At 37.5% G+C, this 18,475-nt stretch overlaps 1 protein-coding gene across 1 annotated transcript in view; it reads left to right on the top strand.

Annotated features, from left to right (window-relative positions):
• MYH15 (myosin heavy chain 15) overlaps positions 1-18,475 on the top strand; it is a gene marked incomplete at its 5' end in the record, with an annotated part of 125,568 nt that overhangs the window by 29,813 nt on the left and 77,280 nt on the right. Inside the window, 7 exons of the mRNA XM_084802368.1 lie at positions 7,241-7,420; positions 8,391-8,523; positions 11,067-11,134; positions 12,052-12,139; positions 14,229-14,346; positions 15,188-15,311; positions 17,927-18,063. Of these exons, the coding sequence (XP_084658494.1) occupies positions 7,241-7,420; positions 8,391-8,523; positions 11,067-11,134; positions 12,052-12,139; positions 14,229-14,346; positions 15,188-15,311; positions 17,927-18,063 (848 nt within the window). The remainder of the gene's footprint in view (positions 1-7,240; positions 7,421-8,390; positions 8,524-11,066; positions 11,135-12,051; positions 12,140-14,228; positions 14,347-15,187; positions 15,312-17,926; positions 18,064-18,475) is intronic.

Below are 18,475 nucleotides of genomic sequence, written 5' to 3'. Positions count from 1 at the left end.
TCAACTATTTCAAATAACTCAGGTTAGATTAATAGCAAAAACTCTCCTGAAAAATACAATATTTTGAAAAAAATCCAGTATATTGATTGGGAGAGAAAATTGTTTATAGTAATGGTAAAACTTAGTTCTTGATATAGAACGAATCATGAAAAGTTTTAAATTCAAAGCAACTATATCACTTCTCTATATACCAAACATGTTGTTTCATGTGTAGTCTGCATATATATAGGGGGAGGATTTTTCCTTTTTCTTCCCCATTTCATACCCCTGTGTTTTCAGAAAGAAGTAAACCAGGGTCTGCCATTTCCACCTGCTTCAATTCTTTATCTGTGAACCTGAGTTAACGAGGTCAAGCTATGAGGGTCAGAGGCACCACACTGAGACAGACAGAATCTTTCTCTGTGCTTGCCTTTGGGAGCTTAGCTTCAACCTCAGTTGGGTGGTCTCTGACCACCTCAGAACTTTAGTTCATGCTGTACAGGGAGTGACATAGGACCTCATGAATATTTTCTTATTTTTTTTTTTGTGACTGTTCTTGGCTTCTCCTTCCTAGAAGCTTTCTAGGCACTGTGTTTGCCACCACAACACAAAATGACCATATTTTCCTGAGGGTGCTGCTCAATACTAAAAATATGAGTTTTTTGACTTTTAAAATATGAGTTTCCTGTGTTTTACATTACTGATTAGCTGGGCTTGAAAAAGTGATTTTCAAACATAAACGTTTCGTGTTTTCAAGTTTACAACCATTTAATTTCTTTCTTCAAGCTTATGGTGACCTCCTTCTTCGTAAGTGCTGTGAGGAAATCTATTATAGGATTAACTCACAATAATTAAAATATTGTAATTCAGAACTTAATTTACTTATTGAAGTATTATCATACAATTACAAATTTATGGTTATGTACAAGGCTTTGTTAAAGAGATTATCCCTGTTATTTTTTTGGACAAGTATCCAAAGTTTCATGTTTAGGAACTTGTTACCCTTTAAGCATATCTTTAAAAGTTATGGCATTCTCCCATGGGATTAGGATAAAGTTTCAGAGTTCCATGGGCTCAAAAGAGAATTTGCTTCAGTTTTTACCATTGTAATAGATGCTGAAAGTAAATGGTATTACATAGTGAATAGCACAACTGGTCTTTTTTGATAACGTGGTCCAAATTAACAATTTCTCCTACATTTGATTATTTATCTTTCATTAGGCTTTGAAAGTTTGTAGGATGTATTTTGAGCATATTCATTCCTCACCGAAATCTTCCCAGATCCACCCTCCTTCCCTATCCACCCCAACTACTCTTGAATGTGTGGTCTTCCACCAGAGCACACTTGGCCTAAGGGGAGCTACATTCCCTCTCCCAGCAACTAACAAGGCCATAGCCCCATGCGTAGGGATGGACTGACTTCTTTGGAGTAAGTTTTGGTTTTTCTATATAGTGACAGGCTGCCAGACAGTAGCTGTTGATATCAGTAGACAATTAGTAAATATTCCAAAATGTTTCTAAATTATCTTAAACCCTGGCAACTGCCTTAAATAGATATTGCAGCTTTCCAAGAGGAGTTCTTTGGTTATGCTTATTTTGTTATTTTTAATGTGAAATAATTAACTATAGTATATAGTTATTTCTTGTATGCCTGAAGTTTTTTTTTTTTTTTAAATGTATAGCTTCATGCTTATTTACAGTGTGTTCTCAACCAGGAGGCTGAAATTCCAGAATTCAAACTTTTCCATATTGGAGCATATATCAATGTTCTCCTATAAATTAATTGCTTACTAGAAATTTCCTGAGGACTTACACTAAGAGTAATAAGGCTTACAAGGCATCATCTTTCCTCTCAAGGAACCATACTTATAACTGGAAAGATGTCTTGAAACCATGACTTTTCCCCATTAAATAGATAAATCTACTACTCAATTACTTATCTCTTCACTCTGTTGCTGAGGCAGGGATTTCCCCTAAGTTATGTGAATGGATGAACATGTGGCATCCAACACTGAGCAGAGGAGATCAGCAACTTATTTGTTATGGTGTTCCTATTTTGCTCATAATTTTAGGAATTTGATACTCCATACCACTTGAGGCCAGATGAGGGCTGCACCCAGCACAGAGTAAATAGGGGCTAAAGGAGGCAGGTTCTAAGACAATAGGGTGACTTCCAATATCTGCAGAAAGATGTGATGGACTTGTCTAATTCCATTGCTAACAGTGTACAGAAACTTAGGCACTGGACATGGTCCATCTCATATGAGCAGTCACTTGCTATGGGATCTAATCCAGGGTGTTCAATGGGAAAGGAACATATGCTCAGGGTCCCTAAGCCCCTGTTTGTTTTCTGTGGAAGTACACAATGGTGCTGGGTCTAAATTATCATACAGCAACGTGCTGATGAACTCAAGCCTTGGGCAAAAGCAAAGGAACTCTAATTCTAATAAATGTAAAATGTCTTTTTAAATGATAAATATAGAATAACAATAATAAAAGACACAGGCAAAGAGAAGTCCAGAGCATCCAGAAAATCAGAGGTTGCCTGTGTGTGTAGGAATCAATAAAGTTCTGCCAAGAATGGTGTAATGTTTAGGCTAGAACTTCAGAAATGGATGTTATTTGTGCAGGTTAAAACACGTGGCTAGTGAAATGATGAGAGGGCAGGCAGGCACAAACACACAGAGATGGAAATGTCTCCTTGGAAATGTCATGTCCCTATTTGAGCTTTCAATATTCCAAAAGAAATACCTAGGGGAAAAGGAGGAGCAGACCGTGAGGTGATGTTAATGAATTTATTTCTTATTTTAAGCAATGGGAGTATGTTGGGTTCTGAGCCAGGAAATGTAGAAATAAGAGCAGCTGATATTTGATTTGCTATAAATAAGGCTAGAGGGGAGGCAGCTCAAAAATCAAGAGGTCCTGAACCAGGGCAGCAGACATGCCAGTAATAAGAATATGATTGTGAAAGAAAGAAAAGCAGGATTCATAATTTTCTTTTCTTTTTTTAAAAATTTTTCTTTTTATTTTATATACAAATACATGAAAAAACTTTACATTAAAACAAAAGAAATCATACATTTTCAGATAAAAGCTTTAAAAACATTGGAATAAAAAAAGCCTGGGGACATTAGAACAATCCCATCATATGGGCTTAATCAGTGTCTCATGGTATGTATGGTACTAAGGAATGAATTTTGGATCTAATGAGTGCTAAGCAGGCACTCTGCCAGTGAGCTATATCCCAGCCCTGACCAATATCTCTTGTATGATTTTATCTGGGTTGTTGTTAATTTTTGAAATATATTTTATTAATTTATTCATATTGCATCTCAATGGTCATCCCATCCCTTATATCCTCCCATTCCTCCCTCCCTCCCATTTTCCCCTTATTCCCCTCCCCTATGACTGTGACTGAGGGGGACCTCCTCCCCTTGTATATGATCATAGGGTATCAAGTCTCTTCTTGGTAGCCTGCTATCCTTCCTCCCCATCCAGGGAACGTGGTCAAATATGGGGCAGCAGAGTTCGTGTGAAAGTCAGATCCCACTCTCCACTCAACTGTGGAGAATGTCCTGTCCATTAGCTAGATCTGGGTAGGGGTTCGAAGTTTACTGCATGTATTGCCCTTGGCTGGTGCCATAGTTTGGGCAGGACCCCTGGGCCCAAATTTGCCCATTATAATGTTCTACTTGCAGGTTTCTAGGACCCTCTGGATCCTTCTATTTCCCCATTCTCCCTTGCTTCTCTCGCTGGAAAAATCATAATTTTTAAAAGAGAGGGAGGTCATAGTGCAAGTGTTCTGAGTCACAGAAACTGATTCAAACCATTTACTGTGAAATATGGGTGCAATAGAATTTATTGTCAACTTGATGCCTTGAGGCAGATCTGTAAGGAATTATCTTAGATTAACGTTTAACCTCTGAGAATGTCTCTGAAGATTCTCTTGATTAGGTTTGTCAATATGGGAAGAGCCAATTTAGTTGTGGGTGGGGCCATTCCCTGAGCAAGATATCCTGGTTACATGAACCTGAGAGGGTAAACTGAGCACTACCGAGCATGCACTTAGTGCTCTCTACTTCTTGACTCTGTGAGTAATGTTCAAAGCTGTCTTGAGCTCCTGCTTCGGTCACTACTCTACAATAATGGGCAGGAATCTTGAACCCTTCTCTGATTTGATTCTTTCAGGGTATTTAATTACAGCAACAGGAAAAGAAACTAAGATAATAGTGCAAGATGATAGCAAATAATCACCCTTTCCCAACCTCTTTGCAAGTTAGCTGTTGAAGAACTCCATATTCATTAGAAGTTCATACCTCTAAAGCAATTGAGAAATAAAGGAGACCTTGAAGACTGTGATTTGCACTTTCTGGTGCTGTAAAACCATTACATTTCAAGTATAAAAAGTCTACTTGGTTTACATAAAACTTCCATTCATCCCAAAGTTAGTATATTGACTTCACTAGGACATCAGGGATCAGGGGCTCTTCGGGTGTGGTATGGTGCGCACGGCTTCTTCTTACAGGGCTTTTCCATGGTTCTCCTGTTAACAGGCTTCCTTTTAGTAGATGCTTCTGTTTGTAAATGATTCATTCAAGCTTTCAGTAAATTTTGGCTGTTAGTATATAAGAAACTACATGGTGTAAGATGGAGTTCAGTCCTCCAAGCTCCCAAGAATTCACATGTTTGCATGAGTCCATCAGCTATTTAAGTTATGGCATTCCTCTTTTCTTTCCCCTCTCCCAACTTTTTTGATTGTCCTTATTTTTCACTTTGTCAACAACTCATAAAGACAGTGTTTTATGTACAAGATGGGCATCTAATTTGCATGGAATGTGTTGTGATGACAACACTTCTTGATTCACTCCATTTTGACTCTTGGGATGAAGGGAAGGGCCAAGAATTACTTTTGGGTTGTTTCTATAAATTGTACACTCTAGATCCATAGGAAAAAATTTAAAGGATACAAAACCTGGGATTTTCAAGATGACTTGGTGGGTATAAGTGCTTGTTACAGAAGCCTGACAACACGAGTTTGGTTCATACAACCTACATAAAGGTAAAAGGAGAGAACCTATTCTACAGTGTTGTCCTATTGCTTCCACACACACACCATGGAATGTGTGTGTCTACCTCTCTGTCACACACATACACAATAACACTAACTTTAAAAGTTAAAATATGGAAAACCACTATATAGATTATATATATTAAAGTGGCAAATAATTGAAATTTTTATCCTCAACTATTTGATGAATTATGTGGAATAAGAATGAAACTTATTACTGTGGCTCTAGTGAGATATTTAGAAGAAGGAATTTTAAGTATAAATATATATTGTTTTACTACATTGTATACCTAGAGCAGTGACTCTTATGATATCGCTGCAGGAAATCATTTAAGCACAGTGACTGCCCTTATCAATTCTGATGAGAACTCAAGGATCTATTAGGAAAGTTAGATCAGATCTATCTTAGTTGTTATTCCTTGAACTCATAGTTCACCTGTTTCTCTGGGCCACTTTGGTAACCATGTGTTGTATGTCTTTTGGCCACACACTTTTAAGAGTGGAGCCTATGTCTAAGCCATGTTACCATATCTCTAATTATCTGGAATAGTGAGCTGATCTCGGAAGGCTCTTCAAAGTTATTTGTATAGTGAATAGGTAAATAAAGTTAATATAAAAGTAATATATAAATATAAGCATTCCTAGTTTTTCCTTGTATGACAAATGTGTTTTACCTGATTGTGTTTCTTTGTGCATATTATTTAGTTTAAGGACCCATTAGAATTGGTTAGTTCGAAATTTTATCTTAAATCCATTATTCTCTTCATTAGGAAGTTGTGGCATAGCTCTCCTTTTGACTATATCACATGTATAACGACTTCTCACAAGCTCTGCCACCATTTCTAGGAAGGTAAATGGGTAGGAAACCATGATTGTATGGCCCAAATCCAGCCTGCAGTCTGGTATGACTGAAGTGTTGCCTCTTCTTTCTTTGTATGTGCCACAGTGAATGAGCAGGTAGCAAACAACTTGCAAAGACTATGATCGTTTAGAGAAATTTTGCTTAAGGAAGTCATAACATTTTCTCCTTTATCTCCTTGCATATTCCTAAAGCCCTTTAAAATGCAAATACTACTGTTAGCTCATTGCTTTCCAATCAGCTTGAGAGACTTCTGCTCTAAACCATCTTTTCCTTCAAACACAAGCCAACCCACATCACTTCATGTTAAATGTCCCCAAAAGGCTTCTCATTACATTCAAAATTCAGTCATCTTACCACAGCCTCTAAATTCTTTGGGAGCCAGATACATTTAACTTTGTGACTTTTCTCCTTATACCATATGCCATGGATGGCTTTGTTGGGGTCACCCTTGCTTCTGATAGGATCTCATATTTGCAAGGGTCTTCTGTGTTGGGGTCCCTGCCATTTTCATTTTCTCCTTTCCCTGCCAGAATACTTAAACTAGATGTTTCCAGGTTCTTCTCCTTCAGGCCAAAAAGGTCTCATGGTAAAATGACTTCCACCCCTTCATTCTCAGTCTTTCTACTTTATATGATTCCTTCAGAGCACCTACATGGAACCAAATTAATTATCCCATAGTTATTTGCTTATTTTGCCTATTATCTCTGCCCCACTTGAATGTCATTACAGCGAGAAGCTCGCTGCTGCCCCTGCTGGTAATGAATACTTAAAAGACTCATGGTGTAATGGTTTTGTTCTCTGCAGGGAAGAGCTTCCCTTTGTCAACTAGTTCTTTGTGAAAGATTTATATGGACCTACTAATGGAAATATTCCTTTCTGGTGCTTGTTAGAACTCACTTTTGTCCCAGCCTGTGGGACAAATCGAACAGAGTTCACCAGAAAGAGGGAGTGGGGATTGAAAGTGGGGACAGAGACATGAGAAATAATGAGTCAAGTCTGGTAATTTCTGATCAAGACTCTCTTTAATGCAGACAAGTAAGACTATATATAGCAAGGTCAACAGGATCTATTCTAATCTCACTTTCGCTAGCCCCTAGGCTGGAATACAATCGAATAGCTCCCTGTAAGAACGTCCCTATTTCTCTGGGTAGTTCCCCATAAGGTCTTCCCTATTTATTTCAAAGGTAAACAATCCAAAGATAGCCTAGAACACAAGACCTCCTTCAGCAAGGGTCAACAACTCCAAGGTCACAGCGTGTGGCCTAAGCACAGGATTTCTAACATGGCTGAATTTAGCATGGCTCCCCACAACTTTTATCCCTCTCCCACAGCCCATGGGCATTTTCTCCATCCTTGAAGAGGAATGTATGTTTCCTAAGGCTACTGACAAGACTTTCAAGACCAAACTCTTTGAAAACCATTTTGGAAAGTCAGCTTACTTCCAGAAGCCCACATCTGCTGAGAAGGAGAACTTCGAGGTTCACTTTGAACTTGCTCATTATGCAGGAGTGGTGAGTTAGCCCTTCACTCCCAGGCCCACATTTTCTGATCTCTGAAGCAAATGAATTTGTCCAAAGTCCTCAGCTAATACTTTAGTACCATTTATTTTAAATCATGAGGTGAATAAGTGCATCACAGTGGTAGAGGAGACGTGGTGTCACCTTTTAGTGGTCAGGAAATGAAATGTCCATACTACGATAGCTTATGCATAGAGGTCAGAAATCTCAAAATGTACTCTGACACCCAACCTCAAACCAAGGCTGCTGCCGAAGGCCTGGAGACCATCAAAGTCAGGAACACCTACCCCTTTTGTTTTGCTTTTAACTTTACATTGTGTAAGTGATTTTAAGTCACCTTTTAAAAAAGAAATGGTGTGAAGTAATGGTCATCAAATTTGGCCAAAAGAATTCTAATGATTTGCTTGCCTCTCCAGTGACACATGTCAATTTTCCTTTTTGTAGCCACTGCTTATAAGAGAGCAGATACATAACTAATGGATGATAATGATGTATCTCAACCTAAAATGACCTCCCAAGTTTTCTCAGATATAGTTCTCTTATTATTATTATGGGATATAGTTGGAAGGATATGTAAAATACCATTGTATTTGCTAACTTTATTCTGAGTATTCACTATGTGCTAGAGAGAATAGATTTTTTTTTTAGTGCTGCTATGAATGATTTCTAATGATGATAAGTTCCAATCCACCCTCCCTCTATCTCCTTTTCTGTTCTTTCCCTATGTTTTTAACCCATTAGTTTCTTCTCTGTCAAATCTTTTTATTTTCTTTTCCTTTGAAAATGCAAACTTTTAAAAATCTAATTGGGTTTTATGATGGCCTTCTGGCCACCATGTTACTAATTTAATCATTATTAAATTAATACTAAAGGATACATTGTATAGATTTTTTAAGCAATGCATTTTCCATATTAATGCATACCTTTTCTTATTTTATTACCTAAAACACATGCCTTTCTAAAGGTCCCTTATAATATCAGTGGTTGGCTTGGAAAGAACAAAGACCTTCTTAATGAAACAGTGGTGACTCTACTTCAGAAATCCTCCAACAAAGTCCTGGCGAATCTCTTTTCAAATCATATCTTGGCTGGCACTGGTGAGTTGGTCTCCACTGATGATTTACCTTCACATCAGGGTTGATGAGTGACTTGGTTTCTTCAAAGATCCTTTCTGCTTTCTGTGATTAAAAAAAACTTTTGTTTTCTGTGGTGTCCTTCCTCTCCTAGAGAGTGTATGATCAATTCATGCTTTTTTTCTAGACTTACCTACAAAGAGAAAACTGATAGCACAGTTTGATGAAGGTTTTGAAGACAACAATAATCCTCAAATATATATCAAAAGACCAATCTAGTTTTGAAAATCTTAATTTGCTTTATTTGCAATTCTAAATTGATTGGCAGTCTAAAGCAAAACAAAACAAAACATATTACACCAAACTGTGCGACACTAGTAAGAGACAAGAAAATGATGCGTAAAACTGGAAGTTATTGAGACAACCTTGTTAATCATAGCTTGCATTTACCTTATGTGAACATGGTTTAAATAGTTGACAGAGTGTGTTTGGCTAGTACCTGGCAACTTACTAGGCGTTGGTTATAATTTGCTTTCTTATTAACTTACATGTTATGTCATACAGAGAAATATTTGAGCTAAATTTAGGATGTCTTAAGACAGCTTTAGGCTAAAGTTTATCTGTCTGTCTATCTATCTATCTATCTATCTATCTATCTATCTATCTATCTATCATCTATCTACCTTCTCTCTCTCTTCTTTCCCTCCCCTTCTCTCCCTACCTATCTTCCTACCTATCATTTCACTTCAGTTCGTATAGGTTCAATAATCAAAATATGCCCCCCCACATCTACAGATGTTCTTTTTCTTTGTAAAATGGAAACTCCTAGTAGATGTTAAGTCTGGGAAGGCCAGGTTCCCTCAGCATACATGGGATGGAGTGCACCAGCTGTCCTTTCAGCAGGGCATGTGCTCTTACCTCCTAACATTCTCACTTTCTATTATTTTATGCCCAGCTTCACATTGACTTCTGGTCTCTCTTAGCATGATTTAGGCCTCCTGATCAACATGGTCAAGAAGTAGATGAACAATGTGGCATGTACTAGATTCTTCAGCACATGGTGATATCATTAAGGAGCAAGTCTGGCATATTTTGGGTCTGGCCATTGTCAAGAGGAGGGAGAAATGAAAATGGTTGTGTTTAATTTTGATAATTTGGAGGAAATATAGCTCCCTGATTCTATTAGTCTTTTTTTTCTTTTAAGACTTTGTGTTGATAGTGGCTGGCCTCAAGCTACTTCTGCCTCAGTCTCCTAAGAAATCAGGATGACTGGAACACAGTACTATTCCTACCTTCTATCTGGGTCTTCTCTGGTGCCTCTGAGTTGGTGAGGTAGTGGCCATGTAGCTTACAGTTCTTAGTTGGTTAATTATCTGAAGGCACATAGAAGACTCACAGAGGGGGGATGGTCAAACAACAGGGAAGGAATTCAGAGTGTTTATCGTCAAAGTGTGCTGCGTTCTTTGCATCAAGAAGAGAAAAATGGAAGGCGAAGAGGGATCTTTGAAAAAACTTATTCTAGTGCTTCTTGTAAATAATTCCTTCTAAAATTCTGACTCATCCACACATTAAAAATTTCCCCCCAAACCATACTTTCTCTTGACAAATTGCTGTGTTTTAGACCAAGGTTATAGTTTCAAAATGTAATGTCAGATAATAGTATTTCCATTCAAAAATGGGGAAAATGAAGTGCACAGAAATCATGTTAGTCACTTAGAGGACCCGACTCTCCCAAAAAGACCTTCATGATGAAAGTTCATGGCTTATGTCTCTACACAGTTACTACTCAGGCTCAGAAACTAAGTATTTTACTATTATGTACTAACTGGTGTCCTATAGTCTCCAAATTGCCTGTAGTTTTGTTGTTTCTGCCATGGTACACCTGAGTGAGTTAGAACTGTACAGCTGTTTGCAAGGTATTTTAACTTAGTGTGGATTCTTTCACTTCAGTAATAAGGAATGGAGAATAATTTGCATCCTTAAATAAACCTTGAGAGTACCTGCGTGTTGCCATAAGTAGCCAATGTAGAGAAATTAAAAAGATCAACATAAAAGGGCCTATATTATCACACAGTAGGTAACTACTAATAACATTTTGGTTTGCAGGTCTCTCATTTGCAGTCATTTCTATCCTAACTGTGCTTAAAACAATCAGGATAATAATATTCAACATAGACATTCTGTAACTTTTTTAAAAATAAAACTTAAAATATTTCCATGTTTGTTATATGATCTACATAATCATTTTTAAAGCTTGGAGTATTCTACTGCATGCATATTTATTCATAATTTAATATGTCTTATGGACATTTCTTAATTTCTCTTTTGCTCAGATATTCCACAATGACTAGATAATACTTGAGTGAGTATATTTATATAGCTATCCTATTATTTATTTAGGGAGAAGCATCAAAGGCATCTTGTGAAGGATGTAGATATTTCTTAAAGCTTTTTGGTACAAACTGTCATGTTTTAAAACTTGGATGAATTTGTTTTTATCAACACTATGATAATATCATATATTTTGGAAAAAGGAGTTTAAAATTTTTCTTCTTTTGCTTTTTAAGCTACACAGTTTGGTGAGAAGACACACAAGAAAGGAACATCATCTCAATTGATTACATCTCTGCATAAAGTAAATTTCATATTTTAATTTTTAAAAAATTAGTTAATTAATTAGTAATTGTTATTTTGTGTGTGTATGATGTATGTGAGCATGCATGCCCTAGCATACATGTGGAGGTCAGAAAAGAGCTTTATGAACGCAGTTCTTTCCTACCATTATGTGGGTTCTGGGGATCAAATTGAGGTAACCAGGCTTTCATGGAGAGTACATTTACCCACAAGGCCATTTCATCAGCCCTATGTAAAGCCACTTAGGTGGAAATAATAAAGCTATCTTGTTATTGTGAAGGGCTTTAGAAGTCACTGGGGTGCCATCATTAGGTCCTTTTGTCAGCTCTGAACTAGTCCTGTGGCTGGTGTGACTATTGCCTCTTAATGACTTCCAGTGGCTAGAATTATTCTTAGGCAATAGGAATCTATGGCACCTCATTTTCCTCCTCTCCAGACTTTGGCTCTGTTATGCCTTAAGAGAGGACCAACTCTGGTACTACCTGGTGAGTGGAATCCAGCCTGAGGCTGAGCCAGCACCATTGCCTTTTCTTCCCTTTCCGTACCCTGTTTTTTCCACTCTTCAATGTTTTAAGCCATCTTAGATTGTGATTCTGAATAATATGACCTAAAATAAAGGCTTTCAAAATAGAAAACCGGAGAAATGATTTCTTTTGCAAAGAAATCTTATTGCTTAGTTTCAAAAGCTACTGCGTTCAAATTCAAGGCAGGTGGAAAATGATTCACAATTGACGGGTAAGCATTGACTTGCCAAGGGAAAGAAGTAATGCATTTGGTAAGCATGTAATAATGTTGAAATCATTGTCTCCCTGTTGGTGTTCATGTTGGATATTGGATTCAAGTGACAGATTTAGACTTTCTGGGGTTCTTTTGTAGCTTGCAAAGTGACTTTTCTGTTTATTATGGCTTTTATTTTAGGACAACATAAATAAATTGATGACAGATTTGAAATCAACAGCACCTCATTTTGTGAGATGTATAAGTCCCAATAAGAACAAAATGCCAGGTAAGAGCTAGACATCATTACAATTTGCAGTAGAGAATGTATTTTAGTTCAGCCCTGTTGAATGTACTTTATAGAATTATTTACTATTTCCTTTATATATGGGTAGATTTTCACATAGAAAAGGAAAGAAAGTGAAATGTGAGGTCTCTGGACCTTCCTCCAGGCTGCTTTGAATTGTTTCAGGTGGTCATACAAAAAACTTTCCCTGAGTATGCTCCAAGTGAAATAGGTCTTTTAGTTTTAGGTTAAAATGTAGATGTGCACCTTTTCCATTCATTAGAAAGAGGAACTATTTTTTTTAAAGGATTGAATAATCAATCAGGATGATATTTTAGCACAAGAATAGTATTTAGTCTTCATAATATAAATTGACCATGAAGATCACTTCAGAAAATTTTAAACATTTTATCTCATAATCTTTGCAATATTATCTTCCTTAATATGCCTGTTGACTTAGTATGAACTTCTGGACAGTAGATACTTTTGTAGTGAATCGATGGTGGGATGGTGATGCGAGAATGGTGGTGATTTTTAGTTTCTAATTCACAAAACGGCTTTGCCAAATTTAACTATCTGGATCACATTTCTTAGATCACAGTTCAAAGCTCTCCAGCCAACTCTTTGAAATAATACTATTTTTAAAGCTTTAGTTTGAGGTACTTAAAGGAGCCTATATGACAAGTACTGTGCCTTTGGACCATCAACCACTCTTGGAATTCATACCTGAGTACTGCAGATTATGATCTGTGTGGTTCTGCACAGTCTTATATTTTTATTAATCTTCTACAATTAAGAACCTAATCTTGACGGACTATCATCTAAGTATGGAGACTGTGATGCCAAGTAGGGTTGATACTGGAATTTTTATAATGGAGATATTTCAACATTATAAGTTCATGTATATATATTATGTATAGCTTCATTATTTTTATGAGTTGTTTTAGTTGTGTGTTTGTGTGTATGTGTATGTATGATGTGTGTATATTTGTCGTGGTATTAGGAATAGAATAACATAAGGCTTCCACACATGCTAGGAAAACATGCTATATTTGAGCTAGATTCCCAGCCCTCAGCTGGGCTTCTGAATGCATCTAAGTGTCCCATTTCAGACTAGCAAAGAATGCAATCAGCTGCCTCTGAATTTTGGAGCAATTTTGCTCCCTATTAGATGATTTCTATTAAATCGAAAATTTCAGCAAGTTTTCAACAAAAGCTTCTTGCTTCAAAACAATCCTTCATATGTAATAAATGGTTTGAGTGGGTTTGATTTTAAAATGTCAGAAGGTTCTAACCCTCTTGTTATAAAAGTTCCAGTTCTAACCATAAGAGGATAGGAGTACAGACATACAGTTTAGCTTACATTGGTGATCTGAGACATAAAGACAGAGCTGGCCTTTGTGAAAGGAATGGTCCTTGGCTTTGTCCAGAGTACTTGATGAAGGTCAGATACACTGGCCTCTTGCATGGAGTTTCAAAGGCTTCCACCAGAGATTCCAGATGACAGCTGGAGAAAGGCTGCTTTTGTTGAACAAAGTGGTGATAGAAGAATGCTCACATTATAGAACGAATGTAGACACTGGCAACATAATAGGGTGGAAAAGAAGACCTGAATGTGGTCAAATCCATTCTAGGCATAAATGCAAACACAGCTAGATGGTTGGTCCAACTTTGCCTTTCTTTTTACTCATACCTCTTGCAGTCCTTCTCTCCTCCTATAGAAATGGCAGCTCCCTTTTGTGCTCTGATCACCCTCAGTGACTGCTTTTAGTTGGCACATGTATATGATGTCAGCCATTTACAACAGCAACATACGTGATCTTTCTTATTTTTCTAGAGAATTTGCCTACAAAGTCTTATATATCAGCTACATTAAAAATAGTAAAATTAATTAAATTAAAAATATCTGTAGACTCCTTCCTAGTAGGACAAGTACTATAAGTGGTCAGGTTGGGAGTCAGTGAACTCCTGTGAACTATCATGAGCAGCATACTGAATTCAAACTTTCTTTCAACCCCAAGATGCAGCAATAAAGATAATATCTTGTAAATAGATGTTTGAGAAGAGAAGTCACTGTGTCCCTCTCTTTCAGGTGTATTGGACCCTTTCTTGGTTCTGCAGCAGCTGCGTTGTAATGGTGTCTTAGAAGGGATTAGAGTATGTTCTGAAGGGTTTCCAACTCGGATGCTATATGATCACTTTAAGCAAAGGTATAACTACATTTGTCATTCCAAAAGTCAGAAGCAGTTTGCTCTGTTTCCTCTGTGTTGAGAGTTTATGCGTGCATTGTTTATTTGCTTGGTGTGCTCAACTCAAGCATTGGCATGCTTTTGTGGTGCTGAGATAAATGCTGACAGAGTTCCATATTTTTTGTTCTTAATTTCAATATCCATATAGCTGTGGTGCTCATGAAACTCTGTTAGTGGATATTAGACCCATATATAGAAGAAATATATATGAAAGGAAGATGGAGAGCCTGAAGTGCATCTCTGAAAGTGCACATGGTTGGTGGTGGCTGCCACACAACCAAGCTGTTGCTTTTTATAGAAATTGTAAAAAGAAGGGTGCCAGCAGTGTGTAGGCAGTAGGAGGCAGGGGGAGCATCTTTTCTTTCTATGTCTTGATTTTGAAAAGTGAAAATTATCAAGTTTACTAAGACAATTTGAGCAAAATACGGTAAAGCAAGAAGAGCACCTGCCTGTCTAGGCACTGAAAGGCAACATGCCTGCAATCCATCACGAGGGTGAAAAGCTTTTGCAAAATTCAACTTAACTTTTCAGTCTCGCTTTCCACATAATAGAGATCCTTACACTTTCTTCCTTTCCTTTGCCTTCTGAGTCCCCACTTCCCCAGTCAAATTAAGTAGACAACACAACACTGTAGAAAATATAAACTGACCCATTGGACAGTTAACAGGAGGTATCTTCACTAATTGCTAACAGGAGGTTTGTTATAGATTGGAAGGAGATAGAGACATCTGTACTAGCTTTTCCTCAGATGCTTCCAATTACTCTTTTAGTCATAGGATCCCCTGGTCTCATTTCAAACTAGGTACTGCATTCTAAACCCAAGGATCTTTTCAAAGAACAAGTTTGTGAGCAGCAGAAAAGCAACTGAAGAAGTACTTGAGTTCTTGGCGATAGATCATTCCCAATACCACTGTGGAGTCACCAAGGTAACACAGATATGTCAAGAAATGTATTTGGAAGGAAGTGGGAGGGAAAAGTGCATGTTTAAAAATATTGGTAAATGCTTTTGTTATTAAGTAAGTTCTTCAGATCTTGTGACCAAAAATAATAAATATAGAGGCAGTTTTGCAGTGGAAACTTGAATTCCACTTGATAAAGAAAATCCATTATTACTTAAACAACTCTAGATTTACATTTAGATTACATTATTTATTTCAACAGTGAAGGTTAAATCCCAAGCTCTTCCCAAGCAAGCACTCTCTCGCTGGGCTATAATACTCCGTCTTGCATATAAATTTGTATAACTAATTGTCTAGTCAAACTTGTGCCAGTATATAAAATACTGAGTTGATCTTTCTGTGATAGAAAACAGAGTAAGAGAAGAGATAACTACTTGCGTATATGAAATGTTTTATGTAGTCTGCTGCATTGGAAAATAATTACTACTTGAATAATTTAGTAATTAAAATCATTTATAAATGACAACCAAAATATGATTATGTACATTCTATTTTACCCAAGAAACCCACATATTTTTGGAAATTTCTGACTAATAGGCTTGATCTTATATAGTAGTCAATACCATGTTGATTTTAATAGCATCCATGTAAAACTAGATTATAAAAGAAGAGTGGGAGGAAGCAGGGTGAAGATCTGTCTGTCTGTCCATCCCTCTTTCCTGAGCTTGCCTTATTATCCTTCTGCCGCAGCCTCCTGAATTGCTAGGATTACAGGTGTGTGTAACTAGACCTGTCCCTGCACTATAGTTCTATGAATGATACTTTATTTTTTTTTAATGGTACTTTTATCTTGAGTCCCTAGGAATCATTGTTTATCATTGTTTTTTTTTTCTTTATAGTTCATTATTTTTGCCATCTGCCACTCATCAGGGCTAAAGCTCACATAAGCTAGTGAGGAACCTGAGTTAGGTGAATGAAAGTGAGAGGGACTCACTGACAAGACAGAGTTTCTCTGTGTAGCCTTAGTTGTCTTTGACTCCCTTTGTAAGCCAGGCTAATCTCCAACTCAAGAAATCCGCCTGCCTCATGAGTGCTGGGATTGCAGGCATGCACCACTGTTCCTGCTTGCATGGACATATTTTAAGCAGAAATTCACTTTCACGATTGTTCAAGGTGCCTTTAAGAAGGACCACATCAGTTCCTCTAAGAGACTTGTGTCTTAGGTAGCTACCCACCTGACCTTAGTTTTTACTGATGGTTCTCTGGAAGTGCCAAGTCTCTCCTGTGTAGGGAAAAAGTACCTTTTACAGCGTAAGTCAGTAAACTATGGTACAACAACCATACGGGCTATTTAAAAATCACTCCCTGTATCCTGCTATTCCTCTCCAACCTAGTCCTAGGATCCCTTTATGCTTTTCTGCTTTCTGTAATTACTCCATGTTGCTAACTCACATCTGAGTGTACGGAGCTAGGAACCTCAGATGAGAGAGAATGTGAAGCTCTGTCTTCCTGGGTCTGGTTTACTTCAATATAATCTTCTTCACTAGGCCCACCTATTTATCTACAAATACCATGGTTTCATTTTACTTTATAGCAGAATAGCATCCCATTGTGGCTATATACCATACTTTCATTATCCACTCATCTACTGAAGACATTAGCGTTCCATTTCCTGGAAATAGGAATAGCAATGTACATGTTAGTTTGGAAGGGATAATTACACAGTGTGTTCCACTCCTAGCCAAAGAACCCCAGGCAACTAATGACTGCCAGAAGGAAAATTAGACTATGCTAGGTATAAGCCCCCTTACTGTTTGTCCAACGTAGATTGACATCTGCTTTGAAGCAACATACACACAAACAGGAAAAGTGGTCTCAGTAGGTATTATGTATATATAGTTGTTTGTTTATTTGTGTGCATGTGTTATATGCATGTTCATGCACACACAGATACGCAGACACACACACACACACACACACAGACAGAGACAGGGAGAGAGAGGGGGGAGGGGGAGGGGGAGGGGGAGGGGGAAAGGGAGAGGGAGAGGAGGGGGATTATAAAACAAAAATACGCTATCAGCTTGGAGGGGAATCATGAAAAATATTCCAAGAGGGTAACAAGGTAAGGAAAGGGAGGGGAGAAGACATCTAATTTTATTTCAATTAAAACATATTGAAAATAAAATTAAAAGCCATTGCTAACAAGCTCAAATAATTTTATATTTAGAAAAGCAAACAAGTACTCAACATAACTGTTTATGGCTCACAAGACCCAGAAAAGTTTCTTGCCTTGTCCCTCACAGAGATAGCTGTGGACCCTGAAAGTCCTTTGGAGTGCTGTGTATCTGAGCCCATTTTCAAACTTAGATCATGTTCTTTGATCATTATTACTAACCAAGGGGAAGTACAGACGAAATTATCAGGCTGCTAATAAGTCCAATATAAAATGCCCTACATAACCTTTAGAGTTAAAAATTAGATTCCCTAGCATGCAAATTTTACACACTGAGTAAATAAAGCATGTACAAAGACATAGGATTGATAAAGCTGTCCCATAGACTACTTCAGTTGTTAATGGCATCATTCAAAAGACTGCTGGATTCATCTGTTGAGGGAAACTGTATCTGACTTACTTCCTTTAGGTATTTTTTAAAGCTAGCATTCTGGACCGGTTAGAAAAAAGAAGAGATGAGAAAATATCTGAAATCTTCACTTTGTTCCAAGCCAGAGCACGGGGAAAGCTGATGCGTATTATGTTCCAGAAGATTCTAGAAGAAAGGTATTTGATTTCTGTGCTACTCTCATACCACTAGAACAACTCATACCTCAATCAACATGGCTTTATCTCAGTGCCCTGTAATAGACTGTGGCACAGAGCCTAGTCTGTGTAGTCTTGAAAATGTCCTACTACCTGTACATATAACAACAGTATAGAGGGCCTTGCTGTCTTTCAAATGAAGTATGATCACAATCCATATATTATTTCTGTTTCTTCCCATCGTACCTTTGGGAGAAATAGTTTCAAGTTTAGAATTAAGCACCTTGGAAGGTGCTGTGTTTCACAGTTATGCCAGTGGCACACCTGAAAAAATTGGCACACACCTAAAGAAGACTAAACAATGGTAATATCAATAGGCGTATTGATATGGAAGGGGAAATCTCCTGGGTTCCCATTCTAGATAGAGAACTAC

Source organism: Acomys minous, assembly GCF_964271855.1.
Source record: "Acomys minous genome assembly, chromosome: 11".
NCBI classification, from domain to species: Eukaryota; Metazoa; Chordata; class Mammalia; order Rodentia; family Muridae; genus Acomys; species Acomys minous.
Note: the sequence above shows the minus strand (reverse complement) of the source record. Positions and strands in the feature narration are given on the sequence as shown.